The sequence below is a fragment of the Phyllobates terribilis genome, unplaced genomic scaffold, assembly GCF_046119375.1.
Source record: "Phyllobates terribilis strain yellow unplaced genomic scaffold, ASM4611937v1 Scaffold_11__3_contigs__length_659146591, whole genome shotgun sequence".
Taxonomy (NCBI): Eukaryota; Metazoa; Chordata; class Amphibia; order Anura; family Dendrobatidae; genus Phyllobates; species Phyllobates terribilis.
In genome coordinates, this window is record NW_027362771.1 from 219,196,368 (window position 1) to 219,222,460 (window position 26,093).

The 26,093-nt window shown below is 46.4% G+C and overlaps 1 protein-coding gene and 1 long non-coding RNA gene across 5 annotated transcripts in view; one reads left to right on the plus strand and one right to left on the minus strand.

Annotated features, from left to right (window-relative positions):
- PTPRZ1 (protein tyrosine phosphatase receptor type Z1) overlaps positions 1 to 4,914 on the minus strand; it is a 301,694-nt gene extending 296,780 nt beyond the window's left edge. For 3 of the 4 annotated variants that reach the window (XM_073652061.1, XM_073652060.1, XM_073652059.1), the window contains exon 1: positions 4,528 to 4,905. In XM_073652061.1, coding sequence (XP_073508162.1) covers positions 4,528 to 4,585 — 58 coding nt within the window. In that variant the 5' untranslated portion in view covers positions 4,586 to 4,905. Of the gene's footprint in view, positions 1 to 4,527 lie in introns of all 4 variants that reach the window. The other variant, XM_073652058.1, reaches the window with a different exon arrangement.
- Positions 4,915 to 5,010: 96 nt separating this feature from the next.
- Positions 5,011 to 26,093, plus strand: LOC141165944 (uncharacterized). Its single transcript, XR_012251226.1, has 3 exons — positions 5,011 to 5,123; positions 17,507 to 17,619; positions 25,673 to 26,093. It is a non-coding gene; the product is annotated as an uncharacterized lncRNA (long non-coding RNA).

Sequence of the window (26,093 nt, forward strand, 5' to 3'; positions counted from 1 at the left end):
GGATCTACGTTCTCCTGTCTTGCTTGAAGTTGGTTCTGGTTCGATGGACGGTGTAACAGTGAGTACAGAAAATCCTCCTCTGCAGCACACACTCCTGGCTCAGTCCTTAATAGTAGAGGGGAGCACCCAGGACCGTTAACCTCACGCTGTGTGCCGAAACTCTATTCTCTTCGCCCAATGCCCACTCTACTATTAAAGGACTGAGCCAGGAGTGTGTGCTGCACCGGAGGATTTTCTGTACTCTCTCTGGTATGGAACAGGACCTGCACCAGTCCTGTGCTATTCGGGTCGTGAACCCAGAACTGGTGTGGCCTTGCCACAGACCTCCCCTATTGGCAGTCTCATTGCCTAAGTCACTCTCTGATGTCTCCTTCTAACTGTCTGTAACCCGGAATTGTTTTCTGTAAAAACAAATCTTAACCCCTCCCAGTTAGTGATGCAACCCCTGAATTAACTCTATAGTGTCTAAGCAGTGTAGTGTAACTAAATCCCTATCTATTGTATGGTTCCCCCTCTGGGCAGACATCCCGAATCCCAGGGACGGCCTTAGGCAGAGCCGATAGGAGAACCGGCATACAATAACGGCCATAGGGATTACACACAGCAAACACTTGTTTTATGAAATAAATAACATGAAAACAAATACAAAATAGCTTAAATAACAACCCCTTCTTGCCTCAGTGTCACGGAGCAAAATGTGACGTCATGATGTCGTGGACTTTGGTGCCCTTGCACGACAGGTGATGATTTAAGCGCAAGCAGCATCAGCAAGCAGAAGATGTGGCGAGAACCAGACTGGTGATTGTGAGGAGCGGATTTATTTATTTTTTTAGATCTTAAATTAAATATGTTCTGGGGTCAGAGCATAAGGACATTAAATTCTGGGAAAAACATTACAATTAATTTTCTCTCCTCTGCACTGTATTTTAACCCATTACTAAATGTCATCTTCTGCAAAAAATCGTAAAAAAGATTAAAATATGGAAAAGTTATGAGGGATCCTTCCAATATTCTTTATTTTCAGGCTTGCTCCCACTTGTGATGAAATAGGACAAATGCAATTCGCTAAAAAATCGGATTGCATTCAGACCAATGTTAGTCTATGCTTGTGTGTTCAGCTGCGTTTTTTTTTTTCAGGTCTGGTCGGAACTTTCTCATGGCGCTCGCGCTGACATCAGTGAGGTGAAAGGAGTTCTTTGGCTATGAACTTCGCTCACCTTATTCCCATCACCGCGACTCAATAAGCTCAGTGTCTCTGCTGGATGTCAGGCTGAATGGTCGCATCATGCCACCGTTCAGCAAGACATCTAGATGTAACAGAGCTAGACTCATCAAGGGACAAATGGATTATCATTTCTTCCGATAGGTGAAGTAAATGGTGTTTTTTTATATTTTTTCCTTTTTCCATAATAAATGAGTGAAAGAGGGACAGGGAGTGTTCATTTCAATAAATAACTCTGTATTATTATTTCAAATAAAGGACTTTATTCTGGGTGTTTTTTTTATGAATGTACCATTTCTGGGGCAGCTGAGAGATGATGTTTTTAGTCTGGTAGGGGGCCAATATCCATGGCCCCTTCCTAGCCTATTAATATCAACCCACAGCTATCTGCCTAGCCTTGGCTGGTAATTAATTATAGGGGGGACCTCACATCTTTTCTTTGGAGGTGTCCCCCATTTTAATAACCAGTAAAGGCTAAGTATACAGCTGTGAGCTGATATTAATAGCCTGGGAAACTCCATGGGTATTACCCCCTTTCCAGGCTATAAACATTAGCCCCCAGCTGGTTAATAAAAAGTATGGGGGACCACAAGCCATTTTTTATTATTATTTATTATTTAAATACATGTACAGTAAGCAACACACACAAAGCACTTATTATATATCTCACTCACATATTTCTATCCATCTAGCTATCTATTTATGTTTAGAAGAATATTTATTTTGAAAACTACCTTTAAATGACAGAGAATTACTCAATGTAAAAGCTAATGTTAAAATCGCATTGCATACAGATTGCACTTGCATGTCATTTAGATGCTAGGTAAGAAAAATTGCATTGTACTCGCATGACACTCATCTCACTTTTCAGGAACAACATTGGACCGATTTTAAAAATGCTAATGTGTCTCCGGCCTTAAAGATGATGTCCACTACTTTAACATTGATGGCCTACCCGGTACCCCCAACAATCAGCTCTTCTCGGTGTCGGGGGTGTCTGGAACTGACCAGTAACGGAGGTGTACAGTGCAGTGCCGTCTACCATGTAGTGGCCAAGGCCGGGTACTGCACATTTGCCCTCTTTTGACTTGATTAGGGGGTAGATGTGCAGTACCCAGCCACGGTCACTATACAGTAGACGGAGCTGTTCAGCTCTCTAACTGAACAGTTTCGGCCACTGCTGACACTGAGAACAGCTGATCTGCGGGGGTGCTGGATGTCGCACCCCCACCAATCAGACATTGATGACCTATCCCAAGGATAGGCCATCAACGTTAAAGTAGTGGACAACCTCTTTAAATGAAAATGTGAATATGCACATTACAATTTATTATGCTATATGTGATGAACATCCTCATTGATTCCTGTAATCAGCAAACTAAAGGTGATGTTTTACATTCCAGATGGATTGCATCCAGTCTTTCCCTGTGACACCTTTCCTGGGGTCATGTTCTAATTTAAAGGCAAAAGACCAATTGTACTAATAAACAAACCCATAATATTGTGTTGTTTAATTGGAAGAAACCTCATCCTGTCAACTAAATAAATCCATATAAACAATAAAATATAAGAAAAACACAATACATATATTTAGAAGTAATTCTATTCTTTAGCATAGCGCAACCCATTTACAATCTTTGACCACTGATTTGCATTCAGGTTTTGATGTTCATAAAATTGTTTTTACAACATGGAATATTCTTAACGACTATGATTTTTCTTTGTGCAGCTGAGCATTTCATAACATTTTACATACGGTTTGGTGCATTTTATATGTGACAGTAGGGTATGTTAGGTAACAAAACAAGCCTTCTCCAGCTCTTTGTCTAAACATGATCCTCAGGATAAAAAAGCCCAGACCGTCTGTGGCCAGTAAATTATGCCAATGAAAGAATAATTAAACGGTAAGCAATGCACTGGAGGAGAATAGAAATACACTGGATGCTACAAAACCTCATCAACTCCCTATTACGGCACTAAAATTATCCCAAGAATAAATAGCAGTGCTGGGTCCTAATGAAGATTAGATCAGCTCCGAATAGGAAATGCAGAAAATGTGATTTGGCTACAAAAAGCAATGTTTCTAAACATCTGTAACTAAGGATGTGAGGGATAATTATTATTTTTACAGATTCATTATACCCCTGAAATTGTTCCAAAGTCGACTTGAATTAATTGAAATATTAGTACATGAAGGCAGCAGGCTTCTCTGTGCAGTCACCATCTGTCCAGCAGACAATGCTCAGTGAATGGGTTTAATACATGAAGCTTTCATTACCTGATTTAGCTCAGGCTTCTCTGAATTCATTGTGGCACATACACTCACACACAGGTGATCACCCTGGCATAGCTACCAGCTAGGGGGAAATGCACTTGTAGACCATCGGATGCCCCCGGGCTAGTGAGGGGAAGCAAGGCTGTTTGTGTTCACAAAAGAAAATCAATTGTACAACCATGCTGTATCCAGGAGACATTGCGGGAGACGATCTGCTGCTCAGATCTCTGCTATCAAAGTCAATGGAGTGAGTAATGAATTGTGTTATACTCTGTACACTGCATTCAATAAACAGGTTCTATTGTGGATGCTCTTCTCTTGTTTAAACCTGGACCAAGCTGGTCAGAGATGGAAAAAGTGACTGCTTACCTATGATGAACCTATAAATGTATGAAGAAAAGCCATTTACATGGCTGAGTAATACATGCTGATGTCTTCTATGACCCAGATCACTGGAGGAAAGAGATTATATATATATATATATATATATATTTACAATATATCCGTGATGCCTCCTATGACGCAAATCACTTCTGATTTCTGATAATAGCTATATATTAGGGGATTGCTGTAAAGGTAACACCTCATTTTCAATAGAAAAGCTGACATTGTGAAGATTTAGTACATGCTTGACTGTTGCCTCATGGCCCAGTATAGTCCATGTGGCTCACAGAGAAATATGGATTATGGTGACCCAGAAATACAAGATAATAGCCAATCAGAATAGTAAAACATGTATATTAATAATACATATTGATTGATCACTTCTGGTACATAGACTCCCTCCTGGCAATGTGCAGCCCCCATACAGAGCTGAGGGTCTCTGAGAAGAAGCATTATGTATGTGTAACACAGCCTGAATGGGAGAGCTTTGGGATCTGGAGCATGGCACCTGGTGAGGGGTCAGTGCTCTCCATAGTAGGTGATCACCTGTGACCTCCTGTAACTGCACATGACACAGGCAGCCCGGTGCCAGCAGCATGCCAGCTAAGCCCGCACCCACCCGGCTCCATTCATCACGGTCACTCACCCACTTGACAGACAGAGAGGAGCTGCAGACCAGCCAGCAGGCAGCGTAGATGTAACATCTCCAGGTCTTTGTGAGGAGAGCGCTGACTGCCAAGAGAACGCAGATCCCGAGCACCGTGCGTGGATAATACCCGTGTGCCAGTGCCGTCTCTAGCAGCGCCTCATGGTCGGCTCCCACTCCACAGCGCCCCACTCACATCCACTGACAGGCTCAGAAAGAACGAATGGAAGCTGCCTCGCAGGGCAAAAGCGCAGCCAGGGAACAGGGGGTTAACCCAGGCACAAGTCACGCCCCCCGCACCTGATTGGTTCACCTCTGCAGCTCCCCTGTAGCAGCTTTGGGAAATGACAAGGGGGCACGCTGTGTGAGTGGGAAGCGTCTGACTGCACAAGTAGGAGGCGTGAAGGGTTAAAATCATTTCTGGCTCACAGGAAAGCCCATGGGGATTGGTAGTTGAGGTGTCACATGGGGTAACAGGGAAATGTTAGATGGTCTCCTTCCAGACACCCTTAGGCATTTGGAAGAAGCCAGCAGTGCCCAGAAGCATGGCTGACCCTCCGGTGATGGAAAGAGGCAGAAGAGACGTGTAGACCGGGGTAAAGCAGGTCCTAAAACAGCTGCACCCTCGTCTCCATCAGTACTGGTCACAGGGCAGCACGGGAACCGGACAGGGCATAGGGGGCTACCTGCATGCTTGAGCCCCCTGTCACCTGTCACCCACAGCACTCCCTCCCCTGCTCTAGCCCTGACACATTGCAGAGCTGGTGCTCTCCTCTGACAGTGTGCTCCCATCTAGTAGTGCCCTCATGCTGAGCCACCTCTGTCCTGGCCCCAGCCCCTCTCCTCCCCTGTCACCTGTCACCCACAGCACTCCCTCCCCTGCTCTAGCCCTGACACATTGCAGAGCTGGTGCTCTCCTCTGACAGTGTGCTCCCATCTAGTAGTGCCCTCATGCTGAGCCACCTCTGTCCTGGCCCCAGTCCCTCTCCTCACCTGTCACCTGTCACCCACAGCACTCCCTCCCCTGCTCTAGCCCTGACACATTGCAGAGCTGGTGCTCTCCTCTGACAGTGTGCTCCCATCTAGTAGTGCCCTCATGCTGAGCCACCTCTGTCCTGGCCCCAGTCCCTCTCCTCACCTGTCACCTGTCACCCACAGCACTCCCTCCCCTGCTCTAGCCCAGACACATTGCAGAGCTGGTGCTCTCCTCTGACAGTGTGCTCCCATCTAGTAGTGCCCTCATGCTGAGCCACCTCTGTCCTGGCTCCAGCCCCTCTCCTCCCCTGTCACCTGTCACACACAGCACTCCCTCCCCTGCTCTAGCCCTGACACATTGCAGAGCTGGTGCTCTCCTCTGACAGTGTGCTCCCATCTAGTAGTGCCCTCATGCTGAGCCACCTCTGTCCTGGCCCCAGTCCCTCTCCTCACCTGTCACCTGTCACACACAGCACTCCCTCCCCTGCTCTAGCCCTGACACATTGCAGAGCTGGTGCTCTCCTCTGACAGTGTGCTCCCATCTAGTAGTGCCCTCATGCTGAGCCACCTCTGTCCTGGCCCCAGCCCCTCTCCTCCCCTGTCACCTGTCACACACAGCACTCCCTCCCCTGCTCTAGCCCTGACACATTGCAGAGCTGGTGCTCTCCTCTGACAGTGTGCTCCCATCTAGTAGTGCCCTCATGCTGAGCCACCTCTGTCCTGGCCCCAGTCCCTCTCCTCACCTGTCACCTGTCACCCACAGCACTCCCTCCCCTGCTCTAGCCCTGACACATTGCAGAGCTGGTGCTCTCCTCTGACAGTGTGCTCCCATCTAGTAGTGCCCTCATGCTGAGCCACCTCTGTCCTGGCTCCAGCCCCTCTCCTCCCCTGTCACCTGTCACACACAGCACTCCCTCCCCTGCTCTAGCCCTGACACATTGCAGAGCTGGTGCTCTCCTCTGACAGTGTGCTCCCATCTAGTAGTGCCCTCATGCTGAGCCACCTCTGTCCTGGCTCCAGCCCCTCTCCTCCCCTGTCACCTGTCACACACAGCACTCCCTCCCCTGCTTTAGCCCTGACACATTGCAGAGCTGGTGCTCTCCTCTGACAGTGTGCTCCCATCTAGTAGTGCCCTCATGCTGAGCCACCTCTGTCCTGGCTCCAGCCCCTCTCCTCCCCTGTCACCTGTCACACACAGCACTCCCTCCCCTGCTCTAGCCCTGACACATTGCAGAGCTGGTGCTCTTCTCTGACAGTGTGCTCCCATCTAGTAGTGCCCTCATGCTGAGCCACCTCTGTCCTGGCCCCAGTCCCTCTCCTCACCTGTCACCTGTCACACACAGCACTCCCTCCCCTGCTCTAGCCCTGACACATTGCAGAGCTGGTGCTCTCCTCTGACAGTGTGCTCCCATCTAGTAGTGCCCTCATGCTGAGCCACCTCTGTCCTGGCCCCAGTCCCTCTCCTCACCTGTCACCTGTCACACACAGCACTCCCTCCCCTGCTCTAGCCCTGACACATTGCAGAGCTGGTGCTCTCCTCTGACAGTGTGCTCCCATCTAGTAGTGCCCTCATGCTGAGCCACCTCTGTCCTGGCCCCAGCCCCTCTCCTCCCCTGTCACCTGTCACACACAGCACTCCCTCCCCTGCTCTAGCCCTGACACATTGCAGAGCTGGTGCTCTCCTCTGACAGTGTGCTCCCATCTAGTAGTGCCCTCATGCTGAGCCACCTCTGTCCTGGCCCCAGTCCCTCTCCTCACCTGTCACCTGTCACCCACAGCACTCCCTCCCCTGCTCTAGCCCTGACACATTGCAGAGCTGGTGCTCTCCTCTGACAGTGTGCTCCCATCTAGTAGTGCCCTCATGCTGAGCCACCTCTGTCCTGGCTCCAGCCCCTCTCCTCCCCTGTCACCTGTCACACACAGCACTCCCTCCCCTGCTCTAGCCCTGACACATTGCAGAGCTGGTGCTCTCCTCTGACAGTGTGCTCCCATCTAGTAGTGCCCTCATGCTGAGCCACCTCTGTCCTGGCCCCAGTCCCTCTCCTCACCTGTCACCTGTCACACACAGCACTCCCTCCCCTGCTCTAGCCCTGACACATTGCAGAGCTGGTGCTCTCCTCTGACAGTGTGCTCCCATCTAGTAGTGCCCTCATGCTGAGCCACCTCTGTCCTGGCCCCAGTCCCTCTCCTCACCTGTCACCTGTCACCCACAGCACTCCCTCCCCTGCTCTAGCCCTGACACATTGCAGAGCTGGTGCTCTCCTCTGACAGTGTGCTCCCATCTAGTAGTGCCCTCATGCTGAGCCACCTCTGTCCTGGCTCCAGCCCCTCTCCTCACCTGTCACCTGTCACACAGAGCACTCCCTCCCCTGCTCTAGCCCTGACACATTGCAGAGCTGGTGCTCTCCTCTGACAGTGTGCTCCCATCTAGTAGTGCCCTCATGCTGAGCCACCTCTGTCCTGGCCCCAGTCCCTCTCCTCACCTGTCACCTGTCACACAGAGCACTCCCTCCCCTGCTCTAGCCCTGACACATTGCAGAGCTGGTGCTCTCCTCTGACAGTGTGCTCCCATCTAGTAGTGCCCTCATGCTGAGCCACCTCTGTCCTGGCTCCAGCCCCTCTCCTCCCCTGTCACCTGTCACACACAGCACTCCCTCCCCTGCTCTAGCCCTGACACATTGCAGAGCTGGTGCTCTCCTCTGACAGTGTGCTCCCATCTAGTAGTGCCCTCATGCTGAGCCACCTCTGTCCTGGCTCCAGCCCCTCTCCTCCCCTGTCACCTGTCACACACAGCACTCCCTCCCCTGCTTTAGCCCTGACACATTGCAGAGCTGGTGCTCTCCTCTGACAGTGTGCTCCCATCTAGTAGTGCCCTCATGCTGAGCCACCTCTGTCCTGGCTCCAGCCCCTCTCCTCACCTGTCACCTGTCACACACAGCACTCCCTCCCCAGCTCTAGCCCTGACACATTGCAGAGCTGGTGCTCTCCTCTGACAGTGTGCTCCCATCTAGTAGTGCCCTCATGCTGAGCCACCTCTGTCCTGGCTCCAGCCCCTCTCCTCCCCTGTCACCTGTCACACACAGCACTCCCTCCCCTGCTCTAGCCCTGACACATTGCAGAGCTGGTGCTCTCCTCTGACAGTGTGCTCCCATCTAGTAGTGCCCTCATGCTGAGCCACCTCTGTCCTGGCTCCAGCCCCTCTCTTCACCTGTCACCTGTCACACACAGCACTCTCTCCCCAGCTCTAGCCCTGACACATTGCAGAGCTGGTGCTCTCCTCTGACAGTGTGCTCCCATCTAGTAGTGCCCTCATGCTGAGCCACCTCTGTCCTGGCTCCAGCCCCTCTCCTCACCTGTCACCTGTCACACACAGCACTACCTCCCCTGCTCTAGCCCTGACACATTGCAGAGCTGGTGCTCTCCTCTGACAGTGTGCTCCCATCTAGTAGTGCCCTCATGCTGAGCCACCTCTGTCCTGGCCCCAGCCCCTCTCCTCCCCTGTCACCTGTCACACACAGCACTCCCTCCCCAGCTCTAGCCCTGACACATTGCAGAGCTGGTGCTCTCCTCTGACAGTGTTCTCCCATCTAGTAGTGCCCTCATGCTGAGCCACCTCTGTCCTGGCTCCAGCCCCCCCCCCCTGTCACCTGTCACACACAGCACTCCCTCCCCTGCTCTAGCCCTGACACATTGCAGAGCTGGTGCTCTCCTCTGACAGTGTGCTCCCATCTAGTAGTGCCCTCATGCTGAGCCACCTCTGTCCTGGCTCCAGCCCCTCTCCTCACCTGTCACCTGTCACACACAGCACTCCCTCCCCAGCTCTAGCCCTGACACATTGCAGAGCTGGTGCTCTCCTCTGACAGTGTGCTCCCATCTAGTAGTGCCCTCATGCTGAGCCACCTCTGTCCTGGCCCCAGCCCCTCTCCTCCCCTGTCACCTGTCACACACAGCACTCCCTCCCCTGCTCTAGCCCTGACACATTGCAGAGCTGGTGCTCTCCTCTGACAGTGTGCTCCCATCTAGTAGTGCCCTCATGCTGAGCCACCTCTGTCCTGGCCCCAGTCCCTCTCCTCACCTGTCACCTGTCACACACAGCACTCCCTCCCCTGCTCTAGCCCTGACACATTGCAGAGCTGGTGCTCTCCTCTGACAGTGTGCTCCCATCTAGTAGTGCTCTCATGCTGAGCCACCTCTGTCCTGGCCCCAGCCCCTCTCCTCACCTGTCACACAACACAGTCCTGCCTGCAGTGACAACACACAAGACTCACTACTTGAAGACGTCTGATAGAAGTATTGTAAGCGGTCTGGATATGAAGCCAAAAACTGACACAATTATTTAGTTTAAATGTAGAACAATCAGAAAATCAAACGGAAAGTGAAATGGTAATTTAAATGGTTACTCTAGAGAGAAATATGCTGAAGGAATCAGAAGTTCCATGGAGCTAGAAAACCTTAAAATGATAAGTAGCAAAAGAAATGATTCCAAGAGGTCTAAGGATAAAAAACATTTTTCCAGAAGAGTTTGCTGCAATCTGGGATGACAGGCAAACACCATGCTCACGGACAGAAGAGGATGCTGTGTTAGAACCCACCAGGACAGAAGTTACCACCGCAGAAATCTGTGCACATGGAGGAACTCAAATGATAACAAAGTTAAAGACAATAAGACACAAATAGAAAGCAAAATAATGGCTAAAAAGACAGTGACATTTTAGAGATACCTTACACGTTACAAAATTAATGTAGTATATACAGTAGCCAAAAGTTTGGACACACCTGTTTATGCAATGGTGCAGCAGTTATAATAGAATCATAGCTTTCTCTGGTGCAGTTCTAGAAGCGCTCAGTTGTTGAGCTGTATATAACCTACACCACAGCTTTCTGTGTACATTGTATAGTGACAGAAAGCTGCTGTGCTGCTAATCAGTGCTGGGAACATGCTTGGACTAGGATGCGGACAGCCAGTTGTCGTGCAGTGATAAAACACTGATTCCAGCGATGTGTCAATTACTGGACTGTGCTTTGCTGTTTCAATACAATCAGAGTCCCTTCCATTACATCATGGTGCTCTCAGATTATATAGCAAAAACCTGGTGCCAGATTCCCTTTAACTATTTACACATAGAGATAACAGGTCACTTGAACAAGCACACAGCTTCAAGAGCTATGATTAGGAGACCTGCTCTGGGAGCAGTCAATGGGGATCTGGTGATTTTGCAAGATTTATAACAGCAGCTTGTCAGGAACTTAGAGGGAAGAGGAAAGTGGTAGGCAGATAACTGCGGTAGAGAAATCAATTGGCTGGAAAAGAGGTGGGTGGTATTTTAGACGCTTCCCACTCTCTTGGAATGTAACTAATATGCACTCCAGCTAGGGTCTGGGCAGGCACAAGTGGCCAAAAGTGGCCAAACTCCATGGAAACCAGCGGTGCAATATGTAGGATAAAAGCTCTCATTGCAGGAGAATGAAAACAGATAGCATGAAAATAATCAAGTTTGCAATTTATTTGTTTTTTTCTATCTATCTAACTAAAGCAATTTAATAACATGAAAATACCTTTTTAAGCCTTAGGTTCCTTAAAGTATTAAATGTCCATAAACTATCCATATGTAAAATGGGTGGCATGCAGATAGCACAAGGACTAATGCAAGTCAAAGTATTTGTTCACATAACTGCGTTAAAAATTGCAGCATGTACTACTTTTATCCATATTCCAGATCAGACTCACCCAGTTTAGCTTAATGGGTGCACAAAAACGGATCACATACTGGTTATCATCTGTATGTCATGTGTTTTTCATGCTTTCATTACAATTGTTAAGACAGGAAACTGCTTTTGACTTTTTTTATTTATTAAATTGTTAATGTGAAAATTGTATGCCATACACATGTACAAAACGGACATACGTATGGCACACGGTCGTAACAAATGGACATGTAGATGCAGTATGGGTGTAATACTGGTGGGTGTAGACCCACTGCGCCACCGGCTGGGCTTACCTTGGAGGGGTGAGACTAAGTGAATACCTGATTTTCACTAGAGCCTGTGATGGTGAGGTTAAGCTTGGTCGCAGGTAGTCACCTGGTACCACTTCAGGGCAGTCCCCGGATCTGCAGCAACTGACTGGAGGGTCAGAGATGCGGTACAGGAAGGCAAAGAGAAAACATGGTCAAACGGTCCAAGGTTGGGTCAGGCAGCACAGGATCAGTAGGGATAGTTGGAGTCAGGAGCAGAGAGGTCAGGCAGGACGGGAAACTAACCGGGTCAGAAACCAGAAGCAGAATACTGAGAAACATGCTTGAAAAAAACGGGGTAGGAACAAAACGTTCGAGCAAGGTGTGCTGCCTTATATAGAACCTTCTCTCATGGGATAGGCTGGGGAACCAGATTTGTGCAGACACATCAGGGTTAAATTCCTGCAGAGACCGGCCACACACCCCTAAGGACAGATGGAATCACCATGCTGTAGCAGCCATGCAGGGGAATGCAGGAGAAAACAAACTTTAGCGTAAATGCCTGCCACGAGGTGAAACCAAACTGTGAGCATGGCGGTGCTGAGGAGCCATGCAACTTGCCACCGTGACAGTACCCCCCTTACGCCAACACAGCGGGTTCCCAGGACCTCTCTTTGGGACCAAAACCCCTCTAGTCCACCAAATAGAAGGTCTTTCCCTGAACCTTCTTAGAGTCCAAAATGTCTTTTACCTCAAACACGTCTGAAGAACCTCCAGAAATGGACGTAGGGAGAGCAGAACAGACCTTGGAGAACTGATTCAGGGCTACAGGCTTCAAGACCGAGATGTGGAAGGCATTTGGGATCCGAAGACTGGGCGGCAGCTGTAATTTATAGGACACTGGATTAAGTTGCTTGAGGACTTTGTATGGACCAAGGTAACATGGAGCAAACTTGTACGAGGGAACCTTCAGCCGAATGTCCCGAGAAGATAACCAGACCTTATATTCGGGATGATACCGAGGTGGCGAACCTCTTCTTTTGTTTACATGTGTCTTCATCCGGGACATTGCCTTAAGGAGGGAGGACTGGGTTTGCCGCCAGATTTGAAGGAAGTCACCATAGGAAGAATCAGCAGCTGGTACCCCAGAGGAAGCAGACATAGGGGTGGGTACTTGAAGATGCTGGGAGTATACCACGAAGAAAGGAGATGCTCCAGAAGACTCCCCAACATGATTATTGTAGGAAAACTCCACCCAGGGGAGTATTTGCACCCAGTCATCCTGATGGACAGAGATGAAGTGGCGAAGGTAGCCCTCGAGGATCAGGTTAACCCGTTCCACTTGTCCATTGCTCTGCAGATGGTTTGCAAAGGAGAAGTCCAGCTGGACGTTCAGTAGTTTGCACAAGGCTCTCCAAAACTTAGTGAGATAAACTCCACGATCAAAGACTATGTGGAGAGGAAGACCATGGAAACGGAAAACATGCTGGAAGAACTGCATGGCTAGTTTAGGAACGGATGGAAGACTGGCCAGAGGTATGAAATGAGCCATCTTAGAGAACTGATCCACCACGACCTGGTATTGCAACCCTCGGAGAGAGGCCGATCTGTGATGAAATCCATAGTGATATGTTGCCAGGAAACAAAAGGATCCGGCAAGGGCTGAAGGAAACCAGCTGGCTCATCCCTGGAAGATTTGTTTCTGGCACACTGTGAACAAGCGGTTATGAAGTATTTGATATCCTTGACCATCGAGGGCCACCAGAAGCAGTGAGCAATCAGTTCGGTAGACTTACATAAGCCCATATGATCAGAAAACTTGGACTCATGACCCCAGGACAGAATTTTATTCCTTCTAGCGGAACAGACAAAGGTCTTGCCCGGAGGAGTGTTCTTAAAAAGGACATGGGCTGCCTCAATAATCCTGACCGGGTCGTTGATATACTAAGGCTCCTCCATGGAATCGGAGACAGGGCATCTGCCGTAACACTCTTCTCTGCAGAACGGAAGTGAAATTTGAAGTTAAAGCAGGAAAAGAAGAGTGCCCATCTGGCCTGACAGGGATTCAACCACTGGGTGGATTGCAAGAAGGTCAGTTTCTTATGATCCATGTAAATTAACACAGAAGAGGTGACACCCTCCAAAAGATGTCTTCACTCCTTAAGCGCTATCTTGATAGCCAAAATTTCACAGTCCCCAATCGTATAATTTCACTTAGCCGGTGAAAACACTTTGGAGAAAAAAACACAAGAGACAGACCTCCCCGAAGAAGTTTTTTGCAGAAGCACTGCCCCGACACCAACAAATGAGGCATCTACCTCTAAGACAAACTGCTGAAAGGCTGACACTGCCGACTTGGGTCAGTCTCTTTTATTGGCACACGGCTTGGTTAAGGTGGAGATAGGCGCCATAAGTAACAAGATGTGAGGGATAAATTACCTGTAGAAGTTGGCGAAACCCATGAAGCACTGGATGGCATGCAGACCATGAGGACCGGGCCAGGATACAACTGCAGAAACCTTCTCTGTATCCATTTTAAGACCTTAATTGGAGACCATGTAGCTGAGGAAAGGCAAGGAGGTTTTTCAAAGACACATTTGAACAATTTGGCAAACAAATTACTCCCAACGATGTTGCAGAACTTGATGGATGTGTTGCGTGTGGGAAGGAAGGTCAGGTGAGAATATCAGGATATCATCCAAGTATACAACCACAGAAACATAGAGGAGATCCCTAAAATGTCATTAACAAACTCTTGAAACACGGCTGGTGCATTACATAGCTCAAAGGGCATGTTGAGATACTCGTAGTGGCTGTCACGGGTTTTCCATTCGTCGCCCTTACGGATACATATCAACTTGTAAGCCCCACGTAGATCTAATTTAGAGAAGATCTTAGCTTTACAGATTCTGTCAAATAACTCATAAATCAGAGGCAGGGGGTACTAGTTCTTTATAGTGATTTTGTTGAGACCTCGATAGTCTATACAGGGGTTTAGAGAACCATCTTTCTTAGTCACAAAGAAGAAGCTGGCTCCGGCAGGAGTAAAGGATGGCTAAGTTTTTCAGGATCTATTCCTACGTGGCTTGAGTCTCAGGTAGAGATAGGATACACCTGGCCCTGGGGTGGAGAGGTGCCAGGAAGAAGGTCGATGGTACGGTCATAAGGTCTGTGGGGTGGCAGGACCTTAGCCTTCTTTTTGCAGAAGACATCCGCAAATGCACATTACTGAATGGGCAATGAAGTAAGGTTCAAAGGCACAGGAGGTGGAGTTTTGGGTGTAACCTTGGCCAGGCAGTTGGAAGCACAGCGCAGTCCCCAGTGAATTACCTGTCCGGAGGACTAGTCAATAACCGGCATGGGTAGACGCAGCCATGAATGGGCCAGAAGAACAGAATTCAACGATCTGGATAGCACATAGGAGGAGATCCTCTCATAATGCAGTGCACCGATCCACAATATAACTGGCAGCGTAATGTAATGAACGGGTTAAGCAAGGAGTTGTCCGTCTATGGAGGCAGTAGTTAAGGGATGATACAGTTGTTGTGTAGGAAGCTGAAGTCGACGGACCAGATCCAGGTAAATGAAGTTGCATGCGGAGCCGGTATCTAGATGGGCAGAGTTGGTGAGGGATCTCTCTTACCAAGTCAAGGTAACTTCAGACAATAGTCTTGGAGAGCAATCACTCTCACTTAGGGTTGACAGGAGAGACGACCCTATGTGCTGGAGTTTCCCAGTCTCATGGAGCAAACAAAATGTCCCTTGCCTCCACAATACAGACAAACGTTCTCTCGGTACTTCCACTGTCGTTCCTGTACAGAAAGTGTAGTGCGCTTAACCTGCATTGGTTCAGGAGCTGGTGGTGACACTTGAAATGGCAAAGGAACCCGGAAGTTCAGAGCCAGCCTGGGAGGTCCACTAGCATGAGGAGACATTGAAGCTTGTTCCAGAGCTCGCTCATGGAAGCGGACATCAATCCTGGTGGCCAGGTGTATCATGGCGTCCAGCAAGGAGGGTAAGTCTCAGCCAGCCAGCCAGCTTTAATACGACCGGAGAGACCCTGCCAGAAGATTGCCACCAGAACGTCTTCATTCCAAGCCAGCTACTCCGCCATGGTGCGGAAGCGCAATGCATACTGAGCTACTGTATCCATGCTCTGCCTTAGACTCAACAGGACAAAGCAGCGGAGGAGGTATGTCCTGGAACCTCGAAAACTGCATGGAACATCTCCAGGAACTTCTCTACATCGCGGATCTCCAGACCACCACGCTCCCAAATAGGGTTCACCCAGGCCAGGGCTTGTCCAGACAGCAAGGAGACCATAAATGCTATCTTAGTCTGGTGTGAAAGTAAAAGGTGAGTGTGGAGTCTAAAGTAGATCTTACACATATTTACGAAACCACGGCTCTCAGAGTCTCCATCAAACCGGGATGAATGTGAAAGCTGGAGCTTGACAGCACCACCTGAAACTGGAGCATAAGGTGAATCCCTCGTAGAGGCTGACAGTCCAGAAGGGGGCTGACTGTACATGACGGTGGACAGACCCTGCAACTGGGTTGCCATCACAATGATGGCCTGCATCAGCTGGTCCTGAGCGGACCTCCTTGTACAGCACTTGCACTGTCATCTTGGGGTCCCTGGATCCAGACTTGTCAGCAAGGTTCATGGCTCGAACGTAATGTAACGCAGGTGGGTATGGACCCACTGCACCACTGGCTGGGCTTACTCTGGAGGGGCTTGACTAAGCTACTACCTGGTTTTCACTAGAGCCTCTGATGATGAGGTTAGGCTTGACGCAGGTAGTTGCCAGATACCACTCCAGGGCAGTCCCCGGGTCTGCAGCAGCTGATCGGAGGGTCAGAGGCACGGTACAGGAGGGACAAAGCATGGTCGAACGGTTCGCGATCGGGGCAGGCGGCACCGGATCAGTAGGAAGAGCTGGGGTCAGGAGCGGAGAGGTCAGGCAGGAAGGGAAACTAGCTGGGTTGGAAACGAGAAGCATGATACTGAGAAACATGCATGAAACAAATGGAGTAGGAACCAAACGTTTGAGCAAGCAGTGGTGCGAGGAACTGACTTATATAGAACCTGATTGCATGGAACAGGCTGAGGAACCAGATCGAGGTAGGACACAGCAGGGTTAAATTCCTGCAGAGACTGACCACACCCCCCTCAGGCCAAACTTTAGAGGAACAGCCTGCCGCGAAAAGAAATCGCAAGGTGAGTAGGGCTGCGCTGAGGGGCCATGTAAATTGTAAACAATGGGTATGAAAACCAGGCATATGAAACTCAATACAGATGCTAAAACGTCAAGTTTTTTTGGACAAAAATGAACAAATTTGCATACGCATGTGTGAACATAGTCCTACGTACTATTTGCATTCTCTCAAGCAACTTCATCAGGTAGTCACCAGGAATGACTTTCCAATAGCTTTGAAGGCATTGTCGGAGGTGTTAAGCACTTGTTGGCTGCTTTTCCTTTACTCTTCACTTCAACTCATCCCAAACATATTATCTGATGCAGCATTCCAGCTCTCTCTTTTTTGGTTACATAGCCCTTACATGGCCTGAAGGTGTGTTTTTGGTCATTGTCCTTTTGCAACACAAATGATAATCCCTATAAGTGAAAACAAGATGGGATGGCATGTCATTGCAGAATGCTGAGGTAGCCACGCTAGGCAAGTGTGCCATTTTTTTTAGTGTGTCATTTTTTTTTAGAATAAATCACTACAAGGGTCTTCAGCAAAGCACTCTCACACTATCATACTTTCTCCTACATACCACACATGTTGGTACCAAAAATCTCACATTTTGACTCATCATGCCCAGGTCACATTACATATTTCTACAGAGCTAATGTCCAGTCCTTGTGCTGCTTGGCTCAAACAACTAACTTATTTGTGGTTCTCAGTAGTGACTTCTCTGCAATTCAACCATAAAGACCTGCTTCTCATGGTCTCTTCTGGATAGGTGATGTGTCTGCTGCGTGTTGTCTGTGCATCATTTATGAAACAAGTTATCTGAGGGGCTGTGTATTTCCTGTTTTTCAGGCTGGTAATTCTGCTTAATGCTTGATCTACCCTTTCTGAGGCGGTCCTAATGAGAGCCAATTTCATCATAGTGATTGATGGAGCCATCCTCAGATGCGGTAATGAAAACCAAGGTACTAGCAATTTTATGACCTTCATGTCTTATAGTAATGATGGAATGTCATCTCTCTTTACTTAGTTGAGTATTTTTTGCCATATTCTGGCATAGAACAGTTGTCGAATAGGGCTCAGGACTGTATGGAGCTGTGTACCAACACTGCCTCTATAAAACAAACGTGATATTCACAGACACTTCACAAATGAACTCATGATGAGGCATACCTATTCATTGGAAGTCATTCCAGGTGCCTACTTGATGAAGCTGCTTGAGAGAATGCAAAGGGGATGTAAAGCTGTCATCAGAGTAATAGGGTGTTACTTTGAGGAATTTAATGTGTAAGACATATTCTGGATTGTTTCACATGTGTTTTTATTCCTTATTACATATGTGCTCCTTGGTGTTTTTGCTGCCTTCTGTCTGAATTTAAAATGTCCACATTCCTATAAAAACAAGGAAAATCATTGAAAATCAGTAAAAAAGATCAATACTAGAATCAAACAGACAATGATAGTAAAATAGAACACACAGAGTGAGTCAGACACGACTTACAATACCTCCATGACCGATAAATCAGACAATTGATTCCTCAATAACTTCTAGTGTCAATAATAAACAACATGGAACCAGAACATATCATAATAAACGATGGCATTCATAAACAAGGAAGAAAAGCTGGGAAAAAATACCCCAAGAAAAAGGTATCTGTAACGCAACAGGCATCGGCAGAACTAATAAAACTAGTATTAAACATTTGAAGCTGCATACTGTACTAACATAGTCAAAATTATCCCACTCAGCCAAAGGAGTCAGATTTTCTCTAATAAACCAGATGAATTTAACACCTTATTGGATATGAACAATTTTAGAAAAATTAAAGTAGCAAAAATGTTAATGAAATACGGCACTCACCAAACTATAGAGAAAACCTTTTATTTAGAAAAAGTACAGTTCTATGGGAGAGAGTAGCAGGATGTATGATGGAGTGATGGCTGTTTCTCCTTCATGCACACTTCCTTTAGCTGAAGGCTAGAGGAAGCATATCTGAACGCGAAACGTCCATTGCCTGGTAATGCACCCTGAAAGGAGACAATACCGGTGTGAGACATGTAAGTCAAGAGAGCAGTCTGCCAGTCATTACATGTATCACACTGATAACAACCCCTTTCATTTAAAATAAGCTCTGTAGGCAGATTTTCAAGATCTATGTACTTCCCACAGATCTTAATAGCTCATTAACATATTACGAAAAAATTGGATTTCTCTTGAATAAAACATTGGATCGCAGATATTAAGGTATCAGTTTATTCAACTTTCGATGACTACATGCCTATATTGATGATTTAGAAGGATTAAACCTACTTGCAGATTCCCTTTGAAAGGAATAGAATATGTCAGCATAGAATGACTGTTCAAACCAAGTTCAGAAACCCAGTGTAACTTTAGCGTGGCTAAAATTTTAAGTGCACCCTTCCACCTACTTATTTTCCCTCAATCTCCACTCCCTCTTCTTTGATTGACAGCTCTGGCTTTATAGAACCAGAGAATGGCGGAGATAGGTCGAAGGCAAGTAGGTCAGGATGTGCACTCATACTGTATATATGTTGAACCCAAAGGAGCACAGAGCACCTGTACTTGGTTTGAACAGTCATTTGATGCTGACAGTGTCCCTTTAAGCGATTCTGCAGGGAAACGGTGAAATGACAGCAGCAGCACCAAACTGCTGTGGTTTTCATTCGCAGTGTGATTGCTCCATGTGAATGAAGCCTAAGACTAGAATTAATACTGAGAAAGCAGTGGTATTATCAACAACCTATAGTACCCAGCTCACAAAAATGAATAATATAAAAAAATATAAATCTATGATATCTCAGGATGAAAAATTACATAAAATTATAAAACATGATGTTAAATTTGTTTCTAAAAAAGTCGTCACTATATATTCAATCTTATCTCTTATCGCTTCTGGTGGGCCCTCACGGAGAGAAGGTAGCGGCAAGCTTAGGAAGCTATCAGTCCATCGAGGTACTCGACCAGGAGACCCGAGGGATCAAATCTGGCCTCTCCGAGAGTTTCCATGAGGCCAGGAGACCGGTGGGTCCCTCCTGATAACTCCAAATGTCTCCATGGGTTCTAGGGAACCGGTGGGTCCCTCCTAGAAACCCCAAGCAACATATCCATGGGACCAGGTGACTTCTTTGTCCTCTCCTGGACTCCCCAAAAGTATCCATGGTCTCTCCGATGGTTAATGGAGCAGATCCGAATATTTCCAGTCAGGGCTGGTACCCTTAGGCTAGAATCATATAAAATTCAAATCTGTGTCTCTTTGGATTTCATGCAATCCATCTGCTGTCCTGAAGGATGTCTCTCATTCTCCTTCAAAAGTCTTTCTGATGTTCCTTGATTTTCTGTCCAAGTCTGATTCGGTCTCCAGCACTACAGACATCCCTGTTTATATTTACATCTGTGTGAGGTCATCAGGCAAGGGTAAGAGGTAAAGGTGCAGGGCTCAGCTATTATTGTTTGAGCTAATCTATTTACATAGTTGGTATCACAGGGCCTCTTGTAAGTACACATCATTATTTCAGAATCAAAAGAGCAGATAACATTCAGGGTTATACAAAAATAGTCTGTGTTAATCAACTAAAGAAGAACATAGATTAAAGAGTCAACATAAAAATAAAGGTATGCTGCTTTTGCCATCAGAAAGTATGTCTGGCATAATTAAGATTTTACTCAGTATCGTCACATTGCTCCCCCAATCTTAATTAGCCAGCCATGACAGGATCCCAATCATCCCCATCCACTTATTGAAGACAGTCCATCAACATGTCCTTAAGCACAGACATGAATGTAAGAGGTCTCTCCTTCATTAGAACAAAACTTTGCATCATCCAGTTTCCTCAGAGCATATTACATGTCTTCCTTGCAAATAAACTCCAAACGTAATTCACGAAAACAGACTGGTATCCATTGTGTCCACACATGCCGTTCTCTGCATCCTGTGGTTCCTGAATTAAATCCGATGAGTGTCCGTGGCCTGGTATTCAATCAGTTGAAGCTGGCACAGCTCCTGTAGTTGCCGTTTCTTGTTGCTACTGTATATCCTCTCCTGTCTTCCTCCCAAGGCTGGGCTGGTGGGGTTGGACATGGTAGCATCCGAAACCCGCTGTGTATGCCTCACCTATGGACTGCGAGGTCTGTCTACATGCCTCCCTGGTTGTGGAGCCCTTTGAACGGTGTGTGCTAACACCACTCCCCTTGCAGCTCCCCCAGCTCTGCTGGGCTGAGTAGTATCCCACCGCTGCCACCAATATGTGAAGACCCGGGATCTTCTGTGGGCGTAACGCAATTCAGACAGCACAGGGTGAAGGTAAAACAGCGTGGCAATACTTTATTGAACCACAAAGTGGACAATAGACACGTAGAACAGTCCCAGCAAAAATCCAAGATGGTACAACATTACACAGTCTCACCCTTCCTTCTGCGCCTAGCTGGGATAGAACAGCTGCGACTTTGGAGACTTCCAGGGCCGACTACCTCAACCAGTAGCCCACTGCTTCTGGTGGGCCCTCACAGAGAGAAGGTAGCAGCAAGCTTAAGAAGCTAGCAGTCCATCGAGGTATAAGACCAGGAGACCCGAGGGTCCAAATCTGACCTCTCTGACAGTTTCCATGAGGCCAGTCGACCAGTGGGTCCCTCCTGACAACTCCAAATGACTCCATGGGTTCTAGGCGACCGGTGGGTCCCTCCTAGAAACCCCAAGCAACATATCCATGGGGCCAGGTGATTTCTTTGTCCTCTCCTGGACTCCCCAAAAGTATCCATGGTCTCTCCGATGGTTAATGGAGCAGATCTGAATCTTTCCAGTCAGGGCCAGTACCCTTAGGCTAGAATCATATAGAATTCAAATCTGTGTCTCTTTGGATGCCATGCAATCCATTTGCTGTCCTGAAGGATGTCTCTCATTCTCCTTCAAAAGTCTTTCTGATGTTCCTTGATTCTTTGTCCCAAGTCTGATTCTGTCTCCAGCACTAAAGACATCCCTGTTTATATTTACATCTATGGGAGGTCATCAGGCACAGGTAAGAGGTAAAGGTGCAGGGCTCAGCTATTACATATAATCTATTTACATAGTTGGTATCACAGGGGCTCTTGTAAATACACTTTACTGTTTCAGAATCAAAGAACAGATAACATTCAGGGTTTTACAAATAATAGTATGTGTTAATCAACTAAAGAAAACACAGATTAAAGAGTCAAGATAAAAATAAAGGTATGCTGCTCTTGCCATCAGAAAGTATGTCTGGCATAATTAAGATTTTACTCGGTATCGTCACAACTACATTATAATAACTCAATTATTAATAATTAATAACTGCACTCATCAAAGTAACCAATGACCTTCTGACAGCAAAACACAATGGTGACCACTCTTTGCTCATTCTTCTTGACCTCTCTGCAGCCTTTGACACCGTTGACCACCACCTCCTACTCTCTATGCTTCACTCAATCGGCATAAAGGACACTGCTCTCTCCTGGTTCTCCTCCTACCTATCTGACCGCTCTTTCAGTGTATCGTTCGCTGGCTCCACTTCTTCCCCTCTTCCTCTCACTATTGGGGTTCCTCAGGGTTCAGTCCTTGGCCCTCTTCTCTTCTCTCTCTACACAGCCCCAATTGGACAGACAATCAGCAAATTTGGTTTGCAGTATCATCTTTATGCTGATGACACACAGCTATACACCTCATCCCCTGACCTTACCCCCGCTGTACTACAGAACACCAGTGACTGTCTGGCCGCAGTTTCTAAAATCATGTCCGCTCTCTATCTGAAACTCAACCTCTCAAAAACTGAACTTCTTCTGTTCCCGCCGTCCACTCACCTTTCTAAATCTGACATCTCTCTCTCAGTGTGTGGCACCACAATAAGGCCGAGCAAGCAGGCGCGTTGCTTGGGCGTTGTGTTTGACACCAATCTCTCCTTCACCCTCCACATACAATCTCTTGCCCGCTCTTGTCGCTTGCACCTGAAGAACATCTCTAGAATCCGCCCCTTTCTCACCTTGGAAACAACAAAAACCCTCACTGTTGCCCTGATCCACTCCCGCCTTGACTACTGTAACTCTCTCTTAATTGGCCTCCCCCTCACTCGACTTTCCCCCCTCCAGTCCATCCTTAATGCTGCAGCCAGGGTCATCTATCTGGCTAATCGTTACTCAGACGCTTCCGCTCTGTGCCAGTCATTGCACTGGCTGCCCATGAATTATAGGATCCGATTTAAATTGCTTGTTCTCACCCACAAAGCTCTCCACAGTGTGGCACCCCCCTACATCTCTTCCCTCATCTCTGTCTATCGGCCTACCCGTTTTCTACGCTCTGCAAGCGACTTTCGACTAACATCCGCACTAATCCGTACCTCCCACTCCCGGCTTCAAGACTTCTCCCGAGCTGCACCTATTCTTTGGAATGCTCTACCCCAAGAAATTAGGATGAACCACAATTTACACAGTTTTAGGCGCTCCCTAAAAACACATCTGTTTAGGGTGGCCTATCACGTTCCCTAATCAAAGTCCTTTTATATTCTCATAGCCCATTCCTTATTTCTCCAAACATAAGTCTCCACCCAACCAAAAAGCACTAGATACTGGCTGGTGATAAGCTCATGCAGCCTCTATCTATCCCTCATCCCCTCAAGATGGCTGGACCATCCTTGTAAATAAGCCATTGTACTTTGTCACCCCCACCTCATTGTAGATTGTAAGCTCTTAGGAGCAGGGTCGTCATTATTTTTGCTGTAATTATTGTATTATCTTTAGCTATGTTACTTATGACTGTTGTACATGAACCTGTGAATTGTTAAGCGCTGCGGAATATGTTGGCGCTATATAAATAAAGATTATTATTATTATTATTGTTATTTATTTATTCATTCACATATATTAAACATAACATGTGATATATCAGCTGCACAACAGGGCCTCTCAAAATTAGAGTTAGATGTCATTTAACTTATATAAATTACAATGCTTCAGGAACATCAACTGTCTCCAAGCACACTTTTCACAAAAATATGGTGGTATTGTAAGCTAGTTCACATTCTGTGGTATGATGGCATCATACTGGGTGTGGGGGGAACTGAGAGTGCATCATACTTTGGATGGAGGCCTTTGGAAGCATCATACTATGATAGAACATCATACTGTGTGTTGGGGCATTGTAGGGACATCGTACTATGTGCGCCGAGTTCCAGGCACCATGGATATGCTCGAAATTCTGAATGACAGTTACCAGAGATCCTCACACTTCAGGTCACCCTCAACATCAGGAAACAAATCCTTCTTCACCTCCTTCAGTTCCACCAGTCCTACCTGAAGACAAAGGAGACAAAAGATTATTGCTGCCAATTTGCTCTTTCAGTAAACAGAGCTACAGTGGCTCGACTGAATCCAAGGAGACTAGGAGTGAGAAGAGTCGAATAAATACAAGGACCCTAGGGCAGAGGATGCAGCTGTCTTCTGACTTGGTTTTAAGTTCTGGTTCTTTATCCCTTTTAATGTAAGCTGATCCCACAATATTTCAAAAATTTGATATCAGTCGCAGAGAACCCACAATTTTTAAGAAAAAAACCCATAATAAAAAGTCCATTTAGGACGCTATGTGTGCTGCTTCCCATACCCGCTCTTTTCTGTTCTGAGTATCACCTTTAAGAGTCATGCCATAAAAAGAACCGTGAATATTTCATCTCATCCACCACTTGTTCCAACCCAAGGTTCAGTCAGTCAATGATGCTATTTTAAAAGAAGAGCCATCCATCTCACATGTGTCATTCGACCAATCAGTCATACTGATGAAACAATCTGGGTTGGGCTCATTATTTGCAAAATTCAATGTTGAGTTGGCTTTTTGGTTCTTGCCTGTGCATCTGTTGAGTTGTATTGTTCATGAACAATTGTGTTAACATGTGCCTGCCATAGGCTGTTCCATATTGTGCGATTATTTTGAAGTTTTCAGTTCATTTTTAGAATAGGGTTTGCGGTATGAGGCAGGCTTATTGGCTATTATTCCTTACTTTGATTACTTTTTTGTTAGGCGAGCAGACAGTCATTGTTGATTCCTATTAGACATTCCTATTATTAAGTATTTCTAATGTCTGAGTCGTTTTGGTAAGTCACTTCACAAGCTACAATCTTTGTTTGGCCTCCTGATATTCGCCTGCTGAGATATGCCAATAAGCCAAGTTTTCTCACACTAGAAAAAACTAACTATTTGGAATCAAAATCCAATGCTATCACCTTTGTGTCCACATATAGCCCTTAGTTGATATAATAAAACAGATTATTAATAAACATTTACCCATTCTATATCAAGACAAAAAACTTAAGAAAATCGTTTTAGATCCAGTGAGATTTTCGGCTAGGATAGCACCCTCATTGGAAGATTTGTTATCTCCAAGTCTATTTTCAAATGCTTCTTCAGTTTCGAACACTTGGCTGAGTACTAAAGGTTTCTATAAATGTGGGCATCATGTCTGCACTTGTTGCAATCATGCCGTTAATACAACGAAATTTAGTTAATCAGTTACAAAAAAATCATATTCTATTAAGGATTTTATTAATTGTAATACATCTTTTGTAGTTTATGTAATTATGTGCAATATTTGTAATGTGCAATATGTAGGATGTACATCCAGCCCTTTAAAGGTTGGAATTAGGAGACATCTATCAGATTCAGCAAAAAAGTTAATCACCAAATGCTCTGCAGCTACGAAACACTTTCCCATTGTACACAATGGGGATACTGCAGCTTGCTCCATTATAGGTATAGAACAGGTGGTTAAAAAAACAATCAGAGGAGGTGATCACCTGAGAAAGTTGTTAAACAGGGAATCCTGGTAGAACTATGAACTTAGAACGAGACTTCCACAGGGTATGAACGTTAAGTATGATCTAATATCTAATATCCCACTATGAATAATCTGGTATTGTATATATTTTTTCATTGCCTTTCTTGTTTTGTGTTTTTATAATTGATTATGTAGATTTTAAATGTTTGTATATTTCCTTACCAGATGTGATTGGCTATATCCAAGCACGTGCATAGTCAGGATATGACATAAAACGCCGACAAGCACATGGTTATGGATAGCAATGAATAAGGAAGTTTCACTCCGAAACGCATTTGCCTAAGTATTCTGTACTGATTTGATGTCATCTTATGTCTCAAAAAGTTTTTAATATTTTTCATTAATACATTTTCTATTTTTATGGAGATTTTTTCCACGCTGGATAATCCTTGTCTTTTGAATAAACCTCATGATGTCTATTTATTGTGAGTAGTATCGGTTACAATACTCTATAACTGTTTTGTGAAGTCATAGCAGAATATGAGTTATTACAGTTGGTGTGACCAATGTGTTACCTCGCTCCTCTGGGAAGATGGATGGGGTGTTTGACTTAGTGGAAGATGCTCAAAAATGTAAATGTTAGCAA